The sequence below is a fragment of the Canis lupus genome, chromosome 9, assembly GCF_048164855.1.
Source record: "Canis lupus baileyi chromosome 9, mCanLup2.hap1, whole genome shotgun sequence".
NCBI classification, from domain to species: domain Eukaryota; kingdom Metazoa; phylum Chordata; class Mammalia; order Carnivora; family Canidae; genus Canis; species Canis lupus.
Window position 1 is genome coordinate 71,790,881 of NC_132846.1, and position 25,938 is coordinate 71,816,818.

Below are 25,938 nucleotides of genomic sequence, written 5' to 3' on the forward strand. Positions count from 1 at the left end.
CCCGCGCGCCAGCACCTGAGGCGCCAGGCTGGGCGGTCCTCCGCCGCATCCCCGGGCCCTCATCCCTCATCCCTCATCCCTGGGCCGTCATCCCTCATCCCCCGTCCCGCGTCCTCGGTCCCCCTGCCGGCCCGCCCGCGGCGCCTGCCTGCCTGACGTTGCGCCCGGTCCCCCGACCCTCCGCGCCCTGGCGCTGCTGGCGTAGACCTGGGCACGCACCCCCAGGTGTTCAGGAGGGTGAATGCCCCCCCCCCCAGTCCTGCCTTAAGGCCTGGGAGGCTTCAAGGAGGGGGTGCCCCGGCTTCAGACCCCCCAGCCGTGCGCTCGGCGCAGGTGATGCCACGTCGCTGCGCTGCAGCTTTATCATCCGTTAAACGGGGATGATAACGCCTGGGTGGGAGGATCAGGTGGGTCCGTGCGTGCGAAGTGCTGAGCACCGAGCCTGGCACCTGATACACTTCACTAAAGGGTCGCCCCTTGCTGTGGTTGCCCACATGCTCTACTTCCACTTCCCTTCCCTGCTCTGGATCCTTCCTCACTCTCTCGCTGACACTCAGGAATCTTAAGTCTGTTACGTTTGTTCCTTCTGTTCCATCTGCTGGCGGGACTGTGGGGTCCCAGCCTGGGTGCACGCTTTATCTGCTGGAGTGATGCGTTGCACTTGGGGGTGACCCCACCCCCACCCACCCCCGCGCACTTCTTGCAAACACAGCATGAGCAGAATCTGGGAGTAAAGCCACTGTATCCTGTGTAGTCGCCAGTGTCTCCTAAGCTGCAGGGCTTTTTGTGTTTTCTCACACCCAGTGAAGTGCACCTTGATAGGGTTTCTGACCTTGTAGGGCTTTTTGTTTTGTTTTGTTTTGTTTGAAATGTCAGCTTACATCCCATGTTCGTTCATTCACCAGGGATTATTCGGGGTCCCTTGAATGTCAGCCATGTGCTAGGCTCTAGGGATGCTGTGGTCCCAGTCGCTGCCCACTGCCCTCAGGGAGCTTTCTAACCAGAGAACCAGCCTGTACAAATAGGGGGGATGCTCTCCCTGAGTTTTCAGGACTGGCCTTGAGACTATGGTGGAGAGGATGGGATACGGATAGCCCTCCTGGAGGAGTGACTAGCAAGTGGTTTTCAGAGGTTTAAGTTATTTTGGAGCCACATTGTCTTTCTCTTTTTTTTTTTTTTTAAGATTTTTATTTATTTATTGAGACAGAGAGAGAGGCAGAGACACAGGCAGAGGGAGAAGCAGGCACCATACAAAGAGCCCGACGTGGGACTCGATCCCGGGTCTCCAGGATCACGCCCTGGGCTGCAGGTGGCGCTAAACCGCTGGGCCACCCGCGCTGCCCCACATTCTCTTTCTCAGTAGAAGACTGGCTTCTACTGATTTGTTTTCCAGTTTTCTCCTAGGAAGGTAACACTTCAAGTTTGGATTTTATATTAGCCTCTGGATAGTTTGGACAAAATGGTTCCTGGCCCTTGGGGGAAAAAAAGAAGGAAACAGCATCAGTTGATTGAACTTGGAAAAATGAAGGACAAATCAGGTATCAGTTGTACACATAATGAAAACAAGCATGGAGAGATTTCTAGATACAGTGAAGCACAAGGAGCTTGGTAGAATCAGGAGGGAGTAGTTAACAGCTCTGTGGACCCGAGGTAGAAGTGAGCAGTTGTTCAAAGTGTGTGTTCAGTTTAAACGCATGTGTTATTTGGGCCTGGACTTAAGAGACCAGTGAATTTTTGCATAACAGTGGATGTATATTTGGGCTGTCATACCTGGGGAGTCCTGGCAAGGTGTTTTGAGAGTTTAACAAATAGTTGCCGAGTACAGTATTGACCATACTGTGTTGGTCTTTGGAAGCACCACAAGGAATGTAGACTAGAAGGACCCGGGTGAAGTCCACAAAGAGTCCATTAGAGAAGTTGGAAAACAAAGGATGGACTGCTGTGTGATAATGAGGTGCTCAGTGTTCTCTGACAGCAGAGAAAGACAAACTAAGTGTCAGAGGGAGTCTGAAGGTTTCCTAGGGGAGAAGTACTTCTTACAGGGTGTGTTGGGGGGGGGGGGAGCTTTGCAAAGGCATACAGGCCATGGTATGTTCAGGGACTGTGGGGAGAAGCTCATTGCAGCTGCAGTGTAGAGTGTGTGGGAGGAAGAGTGGCCTGGCATCAAGCTAAGTACAGATCTTTTTTTTTTTTTAAAGATTTATTTATTTGAGAGAGAGAGAGTATGCATACAGGGGGAGGGGCAGAGGAGAGAGTCTCAAGTAGACCCTGTGCTGAGTGCAGAGCCCAGCATGGGGCTGGATCTCACCACTCCGAGATCAGGAGCCAAGCCAAAATCAAGAGTCAGATGCCTGATTACCCCATCCAGGCACCCCCAGACAATTTTTTTTAAAGATATTATTTATTTATTCATTAGAGAGAGTGAGAGAGAGAGAGGCAGAGACACAGGCAGAGGGGGAAGCAGGCTCTATGTAGAGAGCCCGACATGGGACTGGATTCCTGGTCTCCAGGATCAGGCCCTGGGCTGAAGGTGGCGCTAAACCGCTGAGCCATCTGGGCTGCCCGCCTTGTTGATTTTAAAGATTGGATTGAGAATATTCTTTTGCAGTAAGACCTGAAGTTAACATTTTGTTATTCATTCAACAAATCTTTATTGAGTATCTACTCTGTGCCAAAGATATTGTTAAGTACTAGGGTTTGCATCTGTTGCGTATATTTTCATGAGCGATGGTCATTAAACTGCTTAGCAGATGAAGTGACTAAAGATTGTGATAAGAATATGAAGGACATACACAAAATGACATGACAGGGAGGAGGGGCCAAAGACCTGCAAGCCATCTGCTCAGCAAAGCCGGCCCTTGTGAAGCCAGGTTTGTGGGTGAGATGAAAGTTCACTGGAGTTGAGGGCATAGAGGCCTGAGGAGGGAAAGAGTGGGTCAGTGCAGCAAGAGCTTGGCCAGGTGGGGATCCCTGGGTGGCTCAGCGGTTTAGCGCCTGCCTTTGGCCCAGGGCACGATTCCGGAGTCCTGGGATCGAGTCCCACGTCGGGCTCCTGGCATGGAGCCCGCTTCTCCCTCTGCCTGTGTCTCTGCCTCTCTCTCCTCTCTCTATGACTATCATGAATTAAAAAAAAAAAAAAAAAAAAATTTTAAAAAGAGCTTGGCCAGGTGGGGAGGGACAGGGACTTGAGGGGCAGCCAGGAAGGCATTTGGTTTTTCTCCGAGCACTGGGGAACCCCAGAAGAATTTTGAATAGGATGGGTAGCAATGAGACCCACCCATTTCTCTTTCAAATAATTCTTAAAAAAAAAAAAAAAAAAGACTATTTTTTCAGAGCGGTTTTAGGTCCACAGCAAAGTTGAAGACAAGGTGTGAAGATTTCTCATATACCACTGCCCCCCCCCCCCCATGCATATCTCCCCCAGTATCAGTGTGAGGACTTTTGTTACAATTGATGACTCTACACTGACACATCATGATCAGCTGGACTCCACCATTTACTTTTAGGGCTTACTTTCGGTGGTGTATGTTCTGTGGGCTTGGACAAATGTATGACAGGCGTCTGTCATTATAGCATCAGTATTTTCACTGCCTTAAAAATCTGTGCTTTCATTTATTCAGCTTATTCATCCCTTCTCCTCCCCCCACAGCCCCTGACGGCCATTGATCTCCTTACTGTCTCCCTAGTTTTGCCTCATGCAGAATGTTACATAGTTGGAATAATACAGGATGTAGCCTTTTCAGATTGGCTTCTTCCACTTAGTAATATGCATTTAAGGCTCCTTTCTTTTCATGGCTTAATAGCCAGTGTCTTTTTAATGCTGAATAGAATTTCATCATCTGATGTACCGCAGTTTATTTATACATTCACCTACTAAAGGACATCTTGGTTGCTTACAGATTTTGACATTTATGAATAAAGCTGCTATAAATATCTGGGTGAAGGTTTGCGTATGAACATAAGTTTTTAACTCCTTTGGATAAAAACCAAGGAATATAATTGCTGGGTGATACAATAAGATTATGTTTAGTTTAGGGTTTTCTTTTCTTTTCTTTTTTTTTTTTTTTGTAGATACTATGCCCAATATGGGACTCGAACTTAGAACCCCAAGATTGAGAATTGCATGCTCTACAGATTGTGCCAGCTAAGTGCCCCAGATTATGTTTAATTTTGTAAAAAAAACAAAACAAAACACCAAATTGTCTTCAAAGGGGCTGTGCCACTTCACATTCCTACCAGCAATGAATGAGAGTCCTCATTGCACCACATCCTTATAGGCATTCGGTGTTGTCTGTGTTCGGAATTTTGGCTATTTTAATAGGCATGTATCTCATTTTAATTTGCATTTCTCTGATGACATATGATATAGAACACCTTTTCATATGCTTATTTGCCATCTGTATATCTTCTGATTGTTTCTTGTTGAGTTTTAAGAGTTTTTTGTATATTTTGGGTAATGGTCCTTTGTCTGGTGTGTCTTTTTTTTTTTTTTTTAATTTTTTATTTATGATAGTCATACACAGAGAAAGAGAGAGAGAGAGGCAGAGACACAGGCAGAGAGAGAAGCAGGCTCCATGCACCGGGAGCCCGACGCGGGATTCGATCCCGGGTCTCCAGGATCGCGCCCTGGGCCAAAGGCAGGCGCCAAACCGCTGCGCCACCCAGGGATCCCCGCCACCCAGGGATCCCCTGGTGTGTCTTTTGCAAATATTTTCTCCCAGTTTGTGTATTGTCTTCTCGTTCCCTTGAGACTGTCTTTTGTGGAGCTTTTTAGTTTAGTTTTTTTTTTTTTTTAAGATTTTATTTATTTATTCGTGAGAGACACAAAGAGAGAGAGAGAGGCAGAGACACAGGGAGAGCGAGAAGCAGGCTCCATGCAGGGAGCCTGATGCGGGACTTGATCCTGGGTCTCCAGGATCATGTCCTGGGCCGATGGCAGGCACTAAACCACTGAGCCACCCAGGGATCCCCAAGAGCTTTTTTGTTTTAATGAAGTCTAGTTTATTGCCTGACATAGGGCTCAATCCCAGGACTACAGGATCACGACCTGAGCTTGGGGTAGACACTTAACTGACTGAGCCACCCAGGCGCCCCTCTCCTATGTTTTCTTGTAGGAGTTTTATAGTTTTGTGTTTTACATTTAAATCTGTAATCCATTTTGCATTAATTTTTATGAAGGGTATAAGGTCTGTGTCTAGATTCAATTTTTTTGCATGTGGATGTCCAGTTTTTTGGGCACTATTTGTTGGAAAGACTGTCTTTGCTCCATTGTATTGCCTTTTCTCCTTTGTTAAGGATCAGTTAACTATATTTGTGCAAGTCTATTTCTGGGCTATTTTGTTCTGTTGATTTATTTGTTTTTCCCTATACCACACTGTTTTGATTACTGCAGCTTTTATGTTGGCAGTTGGTTTCAGTAACTTTGTTCTTCTCCTTCAATATGTTGGCTTTTCTGGTTCTTTGCCTCTTGATATAAACTTTAAAATAGTTCTGTTGATATCCACAAAATAATTTACTTGGGATTTTGACTGGGATTGCATCGAATCTGTAGATCATATTGGGAAGAATTGACATCTGGACAATATTGAATCTGCCTGTCTATGAACATGGGATATCTTTCTATGTATAGTTCTCTGATTTTGTTCATGAGAGTTTTGTAATTTTCCTCATATTGACCTTATACATATTTTGTTAGATTTATATGTAAGTATTTCAATCTGGGGAATGCTAATGTAAATGGAATTATGTTTTTAATTTCAAATTCCACTTGTTCATAGCTGGTTTTGGGAAAGTAGTTGGCTTTTGTATGTTAAGTTTGTATTGTAACCTTGCTATAATTGCTTATTAGTGTCAGGAGTTTTTTGTTGATTTTTTCAGACTTTCTACATAGATGATCATGTCATCTGCAAAGACAGTTTTATTTCTTCCTTCCTAATCTGTATACTTTTTCTTTTTCCTGTCTTACTGCATTAACTAGAACTTCCAGTATGATGTTGCAAAGGAGTGGTGACGTGGGGAGGTCCTTCCCTTGTACCTGATCTTTGTGGGGAAGCTTTGAGTTTCTCACCATTAAGTATGGTTTTTGTAAATATTCCTTATCAGCTTGAAGAAATTCCCTTCTATTCCTAGTTTATGGAAGTTTGGGGATGAATGGGGTTGGACAACTGTTTACTCTTCCTTTTCTTATTATTTATAATAGTTTGAGATATCATTTACATCTCATATACATATTAGATATGGGTATACTAAAAACCATATATATGGTTAGTATTATCACAGAGATGTGTAAGCATCACTACGATTTTAGAATTTTGTCATCACTCAAAAGAAACCCCATACTATTTAGCAGTAACCCCACCCCCCACTCCCAGCTTCTAGCCCTAGGTAGTCACTGATTTACTTTCTGTCTGTATAGGTTTGCTTATTCTGGGCATTTCATATAAATAAAATCAATATGTGGTTTTATATGTCTGTCTTCTTTCACTTAGTATCATGCTTTCAAGATTCATCATGTTATAGCATGTATCAGACTTCATTCCTTTTTATTGCTGAATAATATTCCATTGTATGGATATACTATTATTTTGTTTTCATGGACAATTGGTGTTTTTGATTTTTACTATTATGAAGGTAATAGTAGTATTCCCTTCATAATATTTTTGTGTAGACATATGTTTTCATTTCTCTTGGATATACACCTAGGAGTAGAGTTGCTGGGTCATGTGGTAATTCCATGTTTAACTGCTAGACTTTTTTAATGGGAGCTGCATCATCATTTTATTTTCTACCAGCAGTGTATGAGGATTTCAGTTTCTTTACCTTCTTGTTGATCTCTCTCTCTCTTTTTGTTATAGCCATCTTAATATTTAAAGTGATAGCTTATTGTGGTCTTGTTCTGCATTTCCCTGATGATTAATGATGGTGAGCATCTTTACTGTGGTTATTGGCTATTTTTATGTTTTTGGAGAAATGTCTATTCAGATCCTTTGCCCATTTAAGAATTTTTTTATTATTGAGATTTAAGAGTTCTCTATATATTCTGGATACAAATGGTTTATCAGATATATGATTAACAAATATTTTTCCAATTCCAAGAGTTGTCTTTTGATGTCTTGTTGGTGTTTTTTTTGGAGCACAGAAGTCACAGAGTTCAATCTGACTGCTGTGTATGAGCACAGGCTCTAGACGCCAGGTATGGGAGTAGGAGAACAGTCATTAGAAGAATGTTGCAGAGGTTCTGGTGAGATGTGTGATGCCTTCATCTTGGGCATGACCACATAGATGGTGAGAAGAGGTCAAGTGTGAGGCAAGTTAGGTGACAGAGCAGATGGAATGAGGTGAATGGTTGTTGTAGGGGTGAGGGAGAGGGAGAAGGAGAAATCAGGGATGAATGCTAGGATTTCACTTCAAAAATCAATTCAGAATTTGATTAAACTGCCCATTATCTGCCACAGAATTGTGATGAGTTTTAATCCCTGCTAGGACAGGGTTAGTGAGGGAGGGATGCTTACACATTTTTTAAGTTGAGAGTATTATCATTGATTGTACCAAAGAGATGATTCCAGGGACTCTGACCCTCTATATTATCTATTAATATGTCCTAAGCCACTGCAAGTTAGGATAGTGTGCCTGCCCTGCAAATGAGTTTCAAGGTAAATCCTCTGGCACTCTTCTAACCAGACTGCAATCTCAAATCCCCTCTTGTATGGAGATTATGGAACTGTCAGTGAATAGTATCAAATCAGGTTAATTAATTTTTAAAATATAAATGTCATAATTTGACAAAGCTACTTGTGAAAAGTGACTTTTAAAGGGAGAAATAGTTCAAGGTGACATTTGTTAAGTGCTTAGTACTCCCAGTTGCTTCCTAGGAGATCTTGTTCACTAAGCAGAAATTAAAATATTTTGATTGGGGGACGCCTGGGTGGCTCAGTTGGTTAAGCATCTGCCTTCAGCTCAGGTCTTGATCCCAGGGTCCTGGAATCAAGCCCCACATTGGGCTCCCTGTTCAGTGGAGAGTCTGCTTCTCCCTTTATCCCCTGCTCATGTTCTTTCTTGCTATCTCTCTCTCTCAGATAGAGAGAGAGATAATAGATAAATCTTTAAAAAATCTTTTGGTTGGGAAAATTTTATATATACAGCGGGTTCTGTGCAGTTATTATATAGAGTCTTTAATCATGTTCTAGGGGACTATCTAATGACATGGCAAATGCTTGTGATTTATGAAGTAAAAAGAGTGTGTCTGCACACATGGCTATGGCTATCTATATATAGTGTATCTCTGTACGAGGGGATTATGAGTGGCATTTATTTAGTTCTTCATGAATTCCCATATTCCAATTTTTTGACAGTAAACATAACTTTTAAAATGAAAATAAGATTTCAATTTATAAACATTATGTAGATTACAGCTTGTCAACGTGTTCACATGCACAGACCCATTGAGGAAACAAAGGCTTTCCTGCTCCTATGCTGCCCTTACACTTAAAGATGGAAAGAAAATGGGAGTAGTTTCCTCATCTGTAAGATGGAGATAACAGTGGTCCCAAACTCCTAGGAATTTTTGTGAGGATTTCATGAGTTAGTGTGCTAAGGATAGTTTCTGTGATGCAACATCACTAGCTATAACCATTATTGCTGCTGTTGTTGTTGTTTTGGTGTTAGTGTCCCATGCCCTTAAATGACTTATCTCCTTTCCCACGGTGTCAGCAACTGTTCTCACTTGAGTTTGCCTGAAAGCCATTTCATTTTCATTTGATTTCTGTGTCATGTGAGCCCTGCCCACCTTTCCGGAGCACTTTAATACACAAAAGATTGTTCTTGCCCTTAAAAAGTTGTAAGTTGATGAGCCGTTCTGCCGTATGCACAGGACCCGCATTCACCATCCAGTTGCCTGTTGCACTAGGCATTTAAAGCTGTGGGAGCGTGAGCAAATTTCTGAACCTCCCAGAGTTTTAGCCTCTGCTACAAGGGGGTGTATTAGTGAGTTTTCTTAGCCATGACAGCGAGATATGATCCTTATTATTACCTTTAGGAGAGCTCTCATAAATTACCCTGCTTGCTTCAAATGAAACCAGAGTCTTTTTTTTTTTTTTAATTTTTATTTATTTATGATAGTCACACAGAGAGAGAGAGAGGCAGAGACACAGGCAGAGGGAGAAGCAGGCTCCATGCACCGGGAGCCCGACGTGGGATTCGATCCCGGGTCTCCAGGATCGCGCCCCGGGCCAAAGGCAGGCGCTAAACTGCTGCGCCACCCAGGGATCCCGAAACCAGAGTCTTAAAACGCTTCAAAGACTGAGTATGCCATACAAATCCAAGGGATAATTATTCCAGCATTGAACTGGGGCCATCTTGGAGAAAAGATATTTTCTTGGTCTTCCATTCTTGTCACTTATTCCTTTCTTGGAAATTTTTCTTTTTTATAACTCATTCATCTATTCGATAAATAGTTACTGAGTACCTCTGATATGCCTGATCCTTTTCTAGGTGCTGGGGGCTACACGGGTGAGTGAAGCAGATGTGGGTCCTGCTTCTCTAGGCCTTACAGGCCAGTGATGGTGTCAGGCAGAGATGGCCAGTCAACAGCAAAGAAAGAGGATGTGTGAAAAAGTAGGGAGAGGAGAATAGAGAGTGTTCAGTGGGGCAGTAAACTCTCTTTAGGGCAGCAGTAAGCTCTCTTTAGGACATGGGCAGGTGGGAGCTTATAGAGAAGGGGACATTTCAGCAGAGACCTTCATACTGAGAAGAAGCAAAATCTGAGTGACATCTGAAGAAAGAGCATTCCAGGTGGAAGGAACAGCCAATACAAGGGCCCCTGGGTGAGAATGAATTTCGTGTGAGTTTCATTATAAGAGAGCTTGGAAGTTGGTCAGTCAACTCTATAGAAATAGAAAACCCACAGTTCCAATAAATCCAGCATCCCCAAAAGTTTTTACTAGAGGGACTTGAAAGTCTCCATGGAACTGAGGGAATAAAATAACCCTCCGGCTCTAATAAGGAACAGGGCACCCACCTGTAGCCACTTTGGTCTGTCAGAGCTGTGGCTATGGGATTGGAAAGGCCCAGGACTTGGAAGGAGAAGACCTAGTTTCAAGTCTTGGCTGTGTGGCCTTGAGCAAGTCTTGTCACTGTTGGGCCCTCAGTATCTTCTTCTCTAAGTTGGGGATGACACCACTGATCTTACAGGTAGGGTACAGATTAAACAAGTTACTGAGCACTTCATAAATTACAAGGTGCTATGTCAGGACTGAGTATCTTTATTGAGGGAAGCTTTGAAATCAGAGTGCCAAGAGGAATTGGTCTCATTGTGAGACAGATATGTAATTGAGGCACTGGGCATCACGGAGGCTGCAGGCATCCAGCTGGGGGATGTGTTTCTCTGCTCTCTCAACACAGTGAATGTATTTCTACATCAGGATTGGTTTATTCTCCTGGTACAGTGTCTTCCCTGTATCTCTTTTCCATGTTCCATCCTTCTTGGTGGGCTTGATAGTTCAGGATGTTTCCAGTGAAGCCTTTTCCACATTGCTCTCTCCCTCTTCTCATCAAGACCCACAGAGTAGCACTAATCACATGTGGTTTTATGTATCTTCACTGTTTCTTTTTGCCTGCCTGGCTGAATCATAAACTACTTGAGAAAAAGAACTGTTTTTAATATTCTTTCCATTCCTCTTTAGTATTTAGCATGATGCGAATCACAGGTGCCAGTACATAATGAGGTGCCTGTTGAATTAAAATGCTCAAAAGTTATTTTAATGACACCAGTGTACTTTCTCCATTCAGTTAAGCTCCAGCTATCATTCTTACCCACCTGCAATTCCTTGATCTCACTGTTAAATGTGACTTGTCTTTGGCATAGGGACATTGAAAGAACGCTAATGCCTTGTTCTTTAGCCCCCAGGCTTCCCCAGATGCCAAGTAAACATTCCTTTTCCTGCCTGAAGATCATCTGTGAAAGCCTTGGCCATGGCATCAGTATCAGAGCCTATTACGTTCAGAGAATTCTGCCCCTTGTACTATCTCCTCAATGCCATTCCCACAAAGGTCCAGAAGGGTTTCCGCTCTATTGTGGTCTACCTCACAGCTCTCGATACCAATGGGGACTACATCGCAGTGGGCAGCAGCATTGGCATGCTCTATCTGTACTGCAGACACTTCAACCAGATGAAAAAGTACAACTTTGAGGTGAGTCTTGCTTTTCTTTACTCCTTAGCATGTAGGTGTGATGGCTAACATTTAACGTGCTCGTGCATTCTAGGATGGCATAATTTACTTCTGATTTGGCCTTCGTGTCTCACCCAAACCATACTTTAAAACCATCTTTAATTGAAGTGGAATATAACTAAAAACAGGTATTTTTTTAAACTTTTTTCCCTGCCTCCAAAAATGTAGCATCATTTTATTTATTTATTTATTTATTTATTTATTTATTTAAGATTTTATTTATTTATTCATGAGAGAGACACACAGAGAGAGAGAAAGAGAGAGAGAGACAGAGACACAGGCAGAGGGAGAAGCAGGCTCCATGCAGGGAGTCTGACGTGGGACTCGATCCTGGGTCTCCGAGATCACACCCTGGGCTGAAGGCAGCGCTAAACCACTGAGCCACCAGGGCTGCCCGTAGCATCATTTTAAAAGAAAACATTTTGGTGTTTAACATGTAATAGAAAACTTTGGAAGCAGCTATTTTCTTCTACGTATTTTGTTTCTCAAAGCACCTGACTGACTCGGTTAAATAATCTCTAGTTTTTCCGCTGAAATAATTATAAAAAAAAAGATTAGCATCAATATTGGCTAGATACTAGAACAGGTACATCTTAAATAAGATCATTTCTGTAGAATACTGTTGTTGGGATCCCAAATAACCTCTGTTCTCTTTGATTAACCTCAGGTATGGCATGCCTATATATTATAGATGCTGGTAGGCACCATCTATTGACGGACTATCATCAAGTTCACCCATTTAATCAATATCTGTGGTTTATTGAGTATGTGAGCTTTTGTGAGAGACTTAAAGGTAACCCAAGTTGTGGCTCCCCCCCTAATTTCCTTATGGGGCTGTACTCTGTCTGTGGTTAATAGGCTTTTACACAAAGACAAGGCTTTTCTGTTTAAATGAAATGCTTACAAAACATCTGTATTTTGATAAATAGTCAAATTATTAAAGTTTTAATTTAAAAAGTTAGTTTTTCTTGCGGTACCAGGAGGGCTCAGTCACTTAAGCATCTGACTCTTGACTTCGGTTCAGGTCATGATCTCATGGTCGTGAGATTGAGCCCTAAGTAGGGCTCCATGCTGGGTGTGGAGACTGCTTAAAATTCTCACCCTCTTTCTGCCCCTCCCTCCCACTGTCGCGTGTGCATGCACACTCTCTCGCTCTCTCAAAAAAAATGTTTTTTTCTTAAGCCTTTATACTCCATTTAAAATAACAAAAGTGGCTAGCATGTATATAGCACTTATTATATGCCAGAGATTATTCTGAACCTTTACATATATTTACTCATTTCATCCTTGCAAAAACTCTGTGAGCCAGATATTATTATTATCAGCCTCATTTTACCAAGGAGACAACTCAGGCATAAAGAGTTAAGTAACTTACCCAAGTCAGGCATTCAGTAAGTGGAAGCACCATTATCTGAACTTGGGCAGATTGGCTCTAGAGTTCATATTAATGTTTTTATATAAAAACTATTGCTATTTTGTTTGATTAATAGCTCATGGATTTAACTGATTAAATTCTCCAAACATTTAAGACCATTTCATAGTTAATCTTTGAAAATATAGTTGTGAATTAATATACCTGAAATTTCTCAAATACTTCAAACACTTAATAAGGAAGACTTATGAATCTGTCAGCAAACTTGTAACAGGAGAAACCAAAGAAAGCCCTACCTAGGTACATCATAATTCAATTGTTAAAAACAAAGGAAAATATTAAAAGTAGCCACAGAAAATTGACACATTACTTGTAGGGAACAATGATTTGAACGAGTGCAGATTTCTCCTCAGAAAGCATGGAGGCTAGAAGACAGTGGTACAACATTTTTAAAGTCCTGAAAGAAAAGACTTCTCAATTTAGAATTCTTTACCTAGTAAAAATATCTGTCAGGAAAAAAGGTGACATAAAAATGTTCTCAGCTAAAAAAAAAAAAAAAAAATGTTCTCAGCTGAGGAAAATCTAAGAGGATTTGTTGCCAGGTCTGCTCCAAAATAATTGTATAGGAAGTTATTTAGATAAAAGCAAAATGATACCAGAAGGAGACTTGGAATATCAGTAATAAAGTAAGAGTAATAATAAGTATCTGGATAAATAGAATAGGCTATTTCTCTCCTTGCGTTCTTTAAAATAGTTTGACAACAAAAATCATAACATTGTAATATAAGGGAGGAGAGTAAGGGACCTATATAGTGATAAGTTTTCTACATTCTACTTATTTTTTTTTTTAATTTTATTTATTTATGATAGTCACAGAGAGAGAGAGAGAGAGAGGCAGAGACACAGGCAGAGGGAGAAGCAGGCTCCATGTACCGGGAGCCTGACGTGGGATTCGATCCTGGGTCTCCAGGATCGCGCCCTGGGCCAAAGGCAGGCGCCAAACCGCTGCGCCACCCAGGGATCCCTCTACATTCTACTTAAAGAGGTAAAATGTTGAGTCTGAATAGATTTTGAAAAGTTAAATACATAACATTGTAATTCCTAGAGTAACCACTAAAAAACCTAGTACAACATGGTATAGTAAGAATTACTATAAATATATCAAAATGGAATTTTTATTTTTATTTTTACTTTTTTAAAGATTTATTCATTCATGAGAGACACACAGAGAGAGGCAGAGACACAAGCAGAGGGAGAAACAGGCTTTCTACAGGAAGCCCGATATGGGACTTGATCCTGGATCCCAGGATCACGCCCAAGCCGAAGGCAGGTGCTCAACTGCTGAGCCACCCAGGTGTCCCGAAATGGAATTTTTTTAAATGTTCTAACAACTCACAGGAAAACAAGGAAGAGGAAACAGAAGAAGTAAAAACAAAAGGAACAAATGGATAATGATAGACCAAATTAAAAGATATCAGTTATTATTATATTAAGTGGAAACTATATCAGTTAAAAAAATTACTGGAATGGAGGAAAAATCATGAACAAACTCTGTTTTCCATAAGAAACCCAGTTCAAAATTAACGATATAGATAGGCAAATTTTTTTTTTTTTTTAGGTAGGCAAATATTAAAAGGACGGAAAAAGATATATCATGTAAATGCTGATTAAAAGAAAGTTGAAGTGGCTCTGTTAACATCAAAGTATTTTGATCAAAGAAATAACCAGAGACAAAGCCATTATGGGGGCACTTGGATGTTTGGTGGTTGAGCTTCTCCCTTTGGCTCAGGTCATGATCCTGGGATCCTGGGATCGAGTCCTGCATCAGGCTCCTGGCGGGGAGCCTGCTTCTCCCTCTGCCTATGTCTCTGCCTCTCTCTGTGTGTCTCTCATGAATGAATAAATAAAATCTTAAAAAAAGAGAGAGAGAGAGAGAGCCATTATATAATGACAAAAGGGCCAGTTCACCAAGAAGACTTAAATGTGTGTCTTAAATGTGTGTGCACCTTAACAACATACAAAGAGCTCCACAATATACAAAGCAAAAACTGTCATAACTGAAAGGAGGAATAGAGAAACCCACAATTCTAGTTGGAGACTCGTCTTTCAGTTAAATAGAAAGAATTGACAGAAAATCAGCAAGGATATGGAAGAGCTAACCAGCGCCATCAACCAATACTGTCTAATTGACATTTACAGAACATTCCACCCAGTAGCAGCTAAGGATGCATTCTTTATTTTTTTTTTTTAAGATTTTATTTATTTTAGAGAGAGAGCAAGAGCATGAGCTGGGGGAGGAGCAGCAGCAAAGGCAGAGGCAGAGGGAGAAGCAGAAGCAGGTTTCCCACTGAGCAGGGAGCCTGACATGGGGATCGATCCCAGGACCCCAGGATCATGACCTGAGTCCAAATCAGATGCTTCACTGACTGAACCACTCAGGAGCCCCTCAGATGTGTTCTTAATAAGTAAACATGGAACATTCATTGAGACAGACCATATTCTGGGTCGTAAAATACATGTCAACAAATCCAAATTAGAGCAGACTTTCAGGTTCTCTCTGTTTTACTTTGTTTTCTCACTTTTTAATTGAAGTGTAATTTATAAATCTCAAATATACAATTGGATGAATTATTATATGTATATAGCTGTGTAATCACCTAGATCAGGATCAGAACGTTTTCAGCAGTCCAGTAGACTGTTTTGCTGGCTCCCAATCAGTACTTCTGCCCCAGCTACCTACTCTTCTGACCTCAAACACTATAGAGTAGTTTTGCTAGCCCCTTAGTTTTGTTTTTGTTTTTTGTTTTTTTCAGGATTTTATTTATTTATTTGAGAGAAAGTGAGAGAGAGCACAAGCAGGGAGAGAGGGAGAGGCATGAGTAGACTCCCTGCTGGTTGTGGAGCCAGACTCGGGGCTCGATCCCATGTCCCCAAGATCATGATCTGAGCTGAGGTTAGATGCTTAACCAACTGAGCCACCCAGGTGCCCTAGTCCCTTAGGTTTTAATTCACTATTAGGTCATCTTTGACATTAAGGTTTCATTGTTGAAGTGTTTGTGTGTGTGTGTGTGTGTGCGCGCGCCAGAAAGCATATTTGGATGGAACTGGAATGCAGAGCAGGACGTGGAGGAGTGTGAGTTAAGGCCAGAAAGGTGGACGGGGTCTCTCACATGACACTATAGGCTGAAACCTGCTCCTGGGGCAGACTCCGCTCCAGGGCTGTGTGGGGAGGGAGCTGGTGCCAAGTTTGAATTTGGACCCCTTGCTCAGCTTGCATTACATCCCAGTTGTCTTTTATAAAAACATATGTTTATTGTCCTTTTTAAAATAACTATGTAACTTTTTAAAATTTCAGCCTCCAGCTCCAAAAAACTTAAGGAAACAAGAGTTTAGTGTTCCCCAGAATGAAAAACTTAAAGAAACAAGAGTTTAGTGTTCCCCAGTTAGGTACAGTTATACCTAACTGCCTATTTTATAATTTTACCTAATTTAGCTTTCTCCTATTATATGATGAGCCCTATGAGCTTTGAAGGAAAATGACATGCTGGGGCACCCTTTGCAGGGATGACCAGAGTTGAGAGAATCTAGTATAAATTCTTGGAACCAGGGATGCCTGAGTGGCTCAGCGGTTGAGTGTCTGCCCTTGGCTCAGAGCGTGATCCCAAGGTCCTGGGATCAAGTCTCGCATCAGGCTCCCTGTGGGGAGCCTGCTTCTCCCTTTGCCTCTCTCTGTGTGTCTCTCATGAATAAATAAATAAAATATTTATAAAACAAAAATTCTTGGGGAAAAAAAAAGAAAAATTCTTGGAATCAGTAGACGAAGAGGGGACTCCAGGAAAAAAAAAACAAAACTCATATATACTATACACACACACACACACACACACACACGTGTGTATGTGTGTATTTTTTATTCTGGTTTTCTCTTACTAAGGGATCAGAAAAAAAAAATGTATTTTACTGGGGCCAGAATCCATACTTGATAGCCCTGAGTATCAAAAGTGCTTTTCAAGCTCCTATTTGATATAGAATACAAACCTATAATCATGAAAAAAATCATAAAAGAAGTACAAAATAAAAATTTTGTTTTGGAAGGAACACAGAATTTGGAGTTAGAGTATCAAGGTGTGAAAAGGAAGATAGCTTTGTATGTAAAGGATACAGGGAAAGATCTCCGATATCCCTCTGTGGGGACTGAGAATGGGGTAAGCCAAGGGACAGAGTATGAAGAAATCTCTTTTTGTTTTCTTTAAATACTATGGAATTATTAGAAATTTTCATAACATGAATGTTTTCAATATTACTTGTATAAACACAGCAACACAAAGATCTCTTTTGAGCTTTGGCTGTCAGTCATTAGCCATGTGATCCCAGAGACAGATCAACTAAGTTGTTGTTCTTGTCATTTTTATCTTTGAAGCTGGCTGGGTCTAGAATAATTTGGTACAGTTGCCGTGTTTTTCAGGTAAAGAAATGGCAAGATTCGTGCTCCAGGCCGCATAGCTACTTGCCTAACCATTATGCTCACTTCCTGTGAGAGAAGTCAGGGCTTCCACAAAAAGTCTGGATATAGAAGAAAATAGAAACAGATTCAGGGTCTCTGGAATTTCCTAGTGAAAACTGGGAAATACATCAACTAGTTTTATTTAGGGGAAATCTAAGATTTTATGGGAAGGTAAATAAAAATAAAAGTTAGTTTACCCTGTAATAAACCCATGTATGGCATGGATGAAAGATTATGTTTTTTTTTTTTTTTTTTTAAATTTATTTATTCACGATAGTCACACGGAGAGAGAGAGAGAGGCAGAGACACAGGCAGAGGGAGAAGCAGGCTCCAAGCACCGGGAGCCCGACGTGGGACTCGATCCCGAGTCTCCAGGATCACGCCCTGGGCCAAAGGCAGGCGCCAAACCGCTGCGCCACCCAGGGATCCCGAAAGATTATGTTTTTAAATGAAGTTATGTTTCTAAAGAAGAAAGCAGATCTTATATGTGCTAAATACAGCCTGCCATGGTTTTCAAGAATAATGCTTTTGGAAACCTTTTTTTCTACGTAAGTTAGTGGGAGAGGGCAGATGGAGACATAGGAAGTTCTAGCTTGTGCCAAAAGCACTAAGCAAATGTAAGGAGCTAATAGCAAGTATAAAAATATTATGAACTTGTTAACTATATGACATATATGACATATATAAGAGTAGACCAGAAAGATAACTTGGCCTGAGCTTCTAATTTTCTGATTTGGAAGCATTAAAACTTAGCATTCATCAAGTTTAGGAAATTTCGTGGATTTGCCCTGAGAACCTTTGCACTAACTACAGCAACACTAGTTCTCATTTCTGTAACTTATCCATACTTGTTATCTCCATGAATTCATTCAATAAGTATCCAGTGCTTACTATGTGCTAGGCCCATTTTAGGTCCTGGAGAGGCAAAGTAGACTATGACGGGCAAGGTCCTTGCCCTCAAGGAGCTTAGAGTCTAAAGGGGAGCCTTTAGAAAATGAGGAAGAGACATCAACACACAGACAAACAAGAAGGGAGAAGCCTAAGGAAAAACAAACCAGAGAAGAGGGTGAGCAGTGCCAGCAGGAGTGGTTACAGTTTTTTTTTTTTTTTTTTTTTTTTAAGATTTTACTTATTTATTCTTGAGAGAGAGAGAGAGAGAGAGAGAGAGAGAGTGTGTGTGTGTGTGTGTGTGTGTGTGTAACAGGCTCCATGAAGGAAGCCCGATGTGGGACTTGACCCCAGGACTCCAGGATCATGCCCGGGGCAGAAGGCAGGCGCTAAACCCCTGAGCCACCCAGGGATCCCCCTACAGTTTTAAATAGGAAGTTCAGGAGAGGCCTCCCTGAGCTGGAGCTGAACAGAGAGACCTGAAGACAGTGAGCAGCATGCATGCTGGGAACCTCGGGGGTAGAGTACTTCAGGCGGAGGGAAGGAGAGGCCTGAGCTCAGGAACATGGCTGTTGTGTCTTGCAGTTAGAAAATTCATGCTTCAGGGGGTGCCTGGGGGGCTCAGTCGGTTGGGAGTTTGCCTTTGGTTCAGGTCATGATCCCAGGGTCCTGGGATGGAGCCCCATGTTCGTCGGGTTCCCTGCTCAGCGAGGAATCTATTTCTCCCCCTCCCTCTGCCTGTCGCTTGGCCTACTTGTGTGCGCACACTCCTTCTCTCTGTCAAATAAATAAATAAATAATCTTAAAAAAAAAGAAAACTTGTGCTTCAGAATGGATGAATGTTTCATTGACTTTCACCTGGTATATTTTGTAAAGTGTTGCAGAGTTGAGAGTTTTTGCCTCACCACATCAGCCAAAAGTGCATTTGCCTCATGGCTTCCCTTGTCATTCCCTGTGGGAGGAATGCTTAGGCCCGTCGGTTAGGATCCCGTGATCTAAATTCTGACATTGTCCATAGCATTACAGTTCAGGGGTTCACTGGTGTGCTGCTCAGCGCAGATTCCTTCAATTCATTGGCTAATGGTATTTTAAAATTGTATTTGCAATTGTAATGAGTCAAGAAGAGTGAAGATACTGATGGAAAAAAGAACAAGGTGGGAGAAGTTGCTCTACTGGGTTAGCAAGATTTATAAACCTTCAGTAATTAAGCTGAATGTGGTTATTAGCACAAGAATAGATAAGGAGACAGAATACAGAAACCAGAAAATCCACATACACATAACTCATAAATACTTGAGTTTTTGCAAAGGTGATATTACAGAGTTTTTTAGGAAATGATGTGGGACATTTAGATATGAGTATTTGGGGGAAAACTGAAACTTGATACCTCCCTCATTTCATATGCTTCTTTTGTCTTAGCGCTTTATTTTTATTTTTTTTAAAGATTATTTATCTATTTATTCATGAGAGACACACACACACAGGCAGAGACACAGGCAGAGGGAGAAGCAGGCTCCATGCAGGGAGCCCCATGTGGGACTCGATCCTGGGATCATGCCCCGAGCTGAAGGCAGGCGCTCAACTGCTGAGCCACTCAGGCATCCTGTGCTTTATTTATTTATTTATTTTTAAAAGATGTTATTTGAGAGAGTGATAGAGAAGGGGAGGGCACGAGCACGGGGCAGGGCCAGAGGGGGAGGCAGGGGCAGACTCCCCACTGAGCAGGGAGCCTGATGCGGGGCTTGATCCCAGGACTCCAGAACCACGACCCGAGCCAAAGGCAGACACTTAGCCACCTGAACTATGCAGGTGCCCTCATCTTAGCACTTTAAATGCATTGTACCATCATCTCAACTGCTGAGACTTCTGCTTGCTGTCTCATTGTTTCCTCTATCTGCCTTCTATCTCTCTCTGAAATCTCTCTGTAGTGGTAGAGTCCCAGGCCCCAGGGACTTCCTTCAAATCCAGTGGATGTTCCCTACTCCAATTTGTCCTATGGAGTTAAGGAAACTCTTCCAGAAAAGCAGTGCTTTTGTTTAACTTTTAGATAATTAAACAATTTCATTACATACAATAACAATATTTAAACTTTAAATCATGGTTCTTTGTTAGTAAAAGAAGGATAAAAGTGAAACAATTCTTAGGAATTTAATGAATTCATATCTTACTGAGTCTTCTTAAATATTTCTAAGTGTTTCTAATCTATTAGCTATTTGATATGCTAGCAGTTTCTACTAAAGGTTAAGCTGTGGCAAATCAAAAGAAGCTCATAAAGAAAGCCTTGTCAGACTTCACAGTTCCCATGAGCTTGCTCACAAAGAACACTTTCCCTTCATGCAGTTTTGTCTTGTGTATAAAGGGAAAGCTGCCTGCCAAGGAGCCTAAGGAGGTTGGCTGAATGCTGTCCTAATGGTAAAATGTTTGTCCAGAAAATCATTACTGGCTTCTTTCAGATCAATCTTTTTTTTCCTTAAATTTTTTTATTATTAGGTTTCCATTGGAGAAGATTAAGTTGCCACAGGGCAACAAGACGTGCTCCCTACCAGGTTGAAAATGAAGGAAATGTTAGAGCTAAACACACAATAGATGAGATCTGAGATGGACGGAGTCTCCTTAGAGAGACAGAAGAGCAGTCCTCAGGCCAGAATGAGACTGAATTGTCCCCATATCAAAAAGAAAGAGGATGTGACAGAAGGAAGAGAGTGTGTAGTCCGCTGTGTAACTTGGGAAAAATCAGGCCAAATTACATTTATAGCTGGGGCAGGGCGGCGCAGGGGGAGGGGGCTCCCTTTGAGAGCTCTGATCTCTTCAGCATGGCTGGCCCTCATGCTCACAGTGGGTTGATCAGAAATTGCTCTGTGCTACCAGGCAACTCTTCACTGAAATTGCTGTCTGTGTGCAGCCAGTAGGGGAGGAATGTTCAGGTCATACTTACATGAGCATTCTGGTTTATAGGATTGTTAGTTCAGTATAAAATAATGAATTGGCTTTTTGGCTTAAACTTTAACTTCTTATGCATTAGATGATCACAGGACAGCCTCCCTGGGCACTAAACATGGCAACAGGACACTGAAAAAGTTGAGTTTCTGGGTGAGGAAGGTTGAAGGCCAGACCGTTCACATGATAATTCTCCTGTTTGAGTCCGTGCGTTAGGCATGTCTGTGCACCGTGGTGTACAAGGACACGTGCCACCACTACCCCTCCCCTTGCCGCAGACACCTGACCACGTCCTTCCTCTGAGCCACCTGTACACACGTTAGTGCCAGCAGTGCTTGGCTCCTGTGTTTGTTGGTAGGTCTTTTCCTTTCCCTAGACCATAAGAGCCCCCGAAAGTAGCACCCTTGTGTGTGTCCATCACAACAAGCACGGTGAGGCCATAGTAGACTCTGAACTGTTTGATCTTTGTGTGCATCTTGTTTGAAACTAGCAATGCGGGATCCCTGGGTGGCGCAGCGGTTTAGCGCCTGCCTTTGGCCCAGGGCGCGATCCTGGAGACCCGGGATTGAATCCCACGTCGGGCTCCCGGTGCATGGAGCCTGCTTCTCCCTCTGCCTGTGTCTCTGCCTCTCTCTCTCTCTCTGTGACTATCATAAATAAATAAAAAAAAATTAAAAAAAAAAAAGAAACTAGCAATGCTTGTAAATATGCTACTCGATGTTACTAAGGCCTGCCTCTGCAGACTTACGGGGGAAAGCTGTGCTAGATAGGCATTTTAATGCAGCTAGTGCAGTAAAAAAAAATCCCATTTTGAAATAATGTCTTACATGAAGGATTGGCGTTACTAAATAGAAATATCACTAAAGAAGATGAATGGTGGCTTTACACTTTGAATGTTCTATAAGAGGTTTTATGTATCCTGATCCAGTCATAAAAAAGAAACCAACTATTTCATCACCTTAAAGAGAATAGAATCGTTGTATATGTCTTTATTCTTTGTGGCACTTGGCAATACCCTAATCTCAAGGACTCTCTCCTCTGTGGGGGGTGTAACTGAGGAGCTCTGAACCCACCACCCTTCCCGCTGGCTGGGAGCAGCCTGGGACAGGGCACAGTGGGACCCCAGACACACTTAACTCCTGTGAGACTGGCAACTCTTCTGACAAGTGACTTTGGCTGGGGATGTTGTCAACTTGACCACAGCTTTCTGAAACTGCTCTGCAGTTGGAGATTAGCCTGTGCAACCCTCCTTCCTTCCCTCTCTCCATCTCGGGTTGCAGACCTGCTCTGTGAGCTGACAGTCCTTCCTGCCTCTTCCAGCTGTTGCCCCCTTTCCCTCACAGATGTTTCCCCAAACAAATGCCTCAGTGTCTACTTCCACCATCAGGTCCTGTTTTTTGGTGGACACGAACTAATGCGACAGTGTAGTTCAGCCTTCCAGGACTCCTGGAGCCTACTTCTGTCCATTACTGGGAGAGGAGGCTTGAATCCATCAACAGAAATTGTGTATTTTTTCTCATTTCAGTTCTGTGCCTTTCTGCTTTGTATATATATTTTTTCTTTTTAAAATATTTTATTTATTCATTAGAGACACACAGAAAGAGAGAGAGGCAGAGACACAGGCAGAGGGAGAAGCAGGCCCCATGCAGGGAGCCTGATGTGGGACTTGATCTCAGGACCCTGGGATCATGCCCCGGGCTGAAGGCCCGTGCTAAACTGCTGAGCCACCCAGGGATCGCTTCTGCTTTATATATCTTTTTAAATTGTAAAATATATAGAACATAAAATTTACCATTTTTCCATTTTTTCATGTATGGTTCAGTGGTATTAAATATGTTCATATTGTTGTGTTGTTTCATGCATTTTATTATTATTTTTTTTTAGAGAGAGGGAGAGGGAGTGAAAGAATCCTAAGCAGGCTCCACACCTAGCACCTGATGCAGGGCTCAGTCTCTTGACTCTGAGATCATGACCTGAGCCAAAATCAGAGTCAGATGCTTAACTGACTGAGCCACCCAGGCGCCCCCCTCCTCCCTCCCTCCCTCCCTTCCTTCCTTCCTTCCTTCCTTCCTTCCTTCCTTCGAGAGTGTGTTTCATGCATTTTAAAATTCTATTATTAGGTACTTATAGATCCTTTTATCACTATAAAATGTCTTATCTCTGGTAATATTCTTTCTCTACTTTGGTGTCAATGTAGATTCTCCTACTTTCTTATAATCACAGTTTTCATGTTAATATCTTTTCCATTCTTACCTTTAGTTTATCTGTGCCTTTATATCTAAAGTGCATTTTTTGAAGATAACCTAAGGTCAGGTATGTTTTACTCAGTTTGACAATCTCTACCTTTTTTTTTTTTTTTTTTTTAAGTAAACTATAACCAGTATGGGGCTTGAACTTGTGACCCCAAGATCAAGAGTTGCGTGCTCTACTGACTGAGCCAGCCAGGCACCCCGACAATCTCTACCTTCTGTTTGGTATATTAAGGCCATTTGTTTTGAATGTAGTTACTGATGTGGCTGGGTTTAAGTCACAGTTTCTCAGCATGACGCAGTTGACATTTTGGTTAGGAGATGCTGTCCTGTGTATTGTAGGATGTTGAACAGCACCCCTGCTTTCTACCTACTAGATGGCAATAGTATCAGCCAAGTTGCAACAACCTCCAGATAATTGTCAGATGTCCTGGGCAGGGTGGGGTATAAAATCATCCCTGTTTGAGAACCATTAGTTAAGCCTACCATCTTGGTAAGTGTTTTTTACTTACTCCACCTATTCTTTACATCTTGTTTTTTTTTTTTTTTTCTTTTACTACAGTCTTTTGGACTAATTATTTTTTCATATTTTTATTTTATGTCCCATATGGCGTTTAGGCCCTACCTGTTTTATTTTTCTGTAGTTTTTCTACAATTTACAACATGTGTCCTTTAACTTATCTCCATCTACCCTCAAGTAATAGTATATCACTTTACAAATGATATAAGAACTATACAACAGGGGCAGCCCCGGTGGCCCGGCGGTTTAGCACCGCCTTCAGCCTGGGGTGTGATCCTAGAGACCCAGGATCGAGTCCCACGTTGGGCTCCTTGTGTGGAGCCTGCTTCTCCCTTTGCCTGTGTCTCTGCCTCTCTCTCTCTCTGTATCGGTCATGAATAAATAAATAAAATCTTAAAAAAAAAAAGAACTGTACAACAATTTATTTTCCTTTCAGATTTTTTTGTTGCTGGCATATAGAAATACAACTGATTTATGTATATTTCACTTATATCCTGTTTTATAGATTTCTTGGGGCTCTCTACATAGGTAATCACTTCTCCCTGTGAAGAAAGCTTTTTACTGGGATCCCTGAGTGGTGCAGCGGTTTAGTGCCTGCCTTTGGCCCAGGGCGCAATCCTGGAGACCTGGGATCAAATCCCACGTCGGGCTCCCGGTGCATGGAGCCTGCTTCTCCCTCTGCCTATATGTCTCTGCCTCTCTCTCTGTGTGACTATCATAAATAAATAAAAATTAAAAAAAAAAAAGAAAGCTTTTTACTTCATCTTTTCCAATGTGTTCACCTTTCAATTTTCTACTTGATTTACTGCGCTGGCTAGGACCTCCAGGATAATATCCACCATGAGAATGGACATCTCTGCTTTGGCGTGTACACTCACTTGCTTCAGATTCCTCATGGATGCTTTCTATTTCTATTTATTTGTGTTTCTAGTTTTCTGAGAGTTTCTATCATGAATTAATATTGAAGTTTCTTAAATACTTATTCTAAATCTGTTGAAGTGGTAACATGATTTTCTTCTTTATTCTTATTTATTCTGTTAATATGGCATATGTATTGAGTTTAATTATTAATCTAACTGCATTACTTCTAAACTCCACTCTGTCATGATGTAGTGTCCTTTTAAAAAATCTTATATATTCATTTTAGTAATATTTTATTATGGTCTTTTGTATCTATATTCATGAGAGGTGTTGGTCTATAGTTTTCTTATGATGTCTCTGTTCTTTCTCATCATACATGTAAGTGTCTTGTATTCTTGATTTTTTTTGTTTGAATGTCTCTGTCTCTAAGTTGTTTAGACAGGCATATATGCAAAGCTAACAGTTTTTCTCTCAGCATTTTTTTTTTAAGATGTTATTTATTTTATTCATGATAGACACAGAGAGAGAGAGAGAGAGCCAGAGGCACAGACAGAGTGAGAAGCAGGCTCCATGCAAGGAGCCTGACGTGGGACTCGATCCGCAGACTCCAGGATCAGGCCCTGGGCCGAAGGCAGACACTAAACCACTGAGCCACCCAGGGATCCCCTCTCTCAGCATTTTGAAGATGATTTTCCATTGTCTTCTGGACTTTATTGTTTCTGTTGAGAAGTATTGTTTCGTTGAAATTTTTATTTTATTTTATTTTCAAGATTTTATTTATTTATTCATGAGAGAGAGAGAGGCAGAGACACAGGCAGAGGGAGAGGCAGGCTCCATGCAGGGAGCCCGCTGTGGAACTCGATCCCAGGTCTCCAGGATCAGGCCCCGAGCTGCAGGCAGCGCTAAACCACTGAGCCACACAGGGATCCCCAGTGTTGAAGATTTCATGTAATCTCTACCCAACGTGGGGCTCAAATTCACAACCCTGAGATCAAGAGTCACACACTCTGCCAACTAAGCCAGCCAGGTGCCCCAAGAAATTTGGTTATTAATAATTATTCATATCTGGTCATTTACCATTTTATCTAACATATTAATATCTTCTCATGGTCTTTGAGGTTTTACTGTTTCATGACATATTGTGTATATGTGTATTTATTTTCATTAATCTTTTTTCAAGGCTTATACTCCTGAGGAGATGAGTGTTTCATCAGTTCTGGGCAACTTCTAGGCCTTATCTCTGAAGATATTGCCTTCTGTTTTTCTGCTTTTCTTCTAGTTGTCCCAATTAGATATAGATTGGACCTTCATCCTCTGTCCTCTAGGATTCTGCTCTTTCATATCTTTATCTTTTCCTCTATCTTTGTTGTACTGATCTATC

At 41.7% G+C, this 25,938-nt stretch overlaps 1 protein-coding gene across 2 annotated transcripts in view; it reads left to right on the top strand.

Moving 5' to 3' along the window:
- The window catches only part of TECPR2 (tectonin beta-propeller repeat containing 2), a 102,916-nt gene that overhangs the window by 238 nt on the left and 76,740 nt on the right, over positions 1–25,938 (top strand). For both annotated transcript variants that reach the window (XM_072840012.1, XM_072840014.1), the window contains exon 2: positions 10,897–11,187. In XM_072840012.1, the coding sequence (XP_072696113.1) occupies positions 10,969–11,187 (219 nt within the window). In that variant the 5' untranslated portion in view covers positions 10,897–10,968. The remainder of the gene's footprint in view (positions 1–10,896; positions 11,188–25,938) is intronic.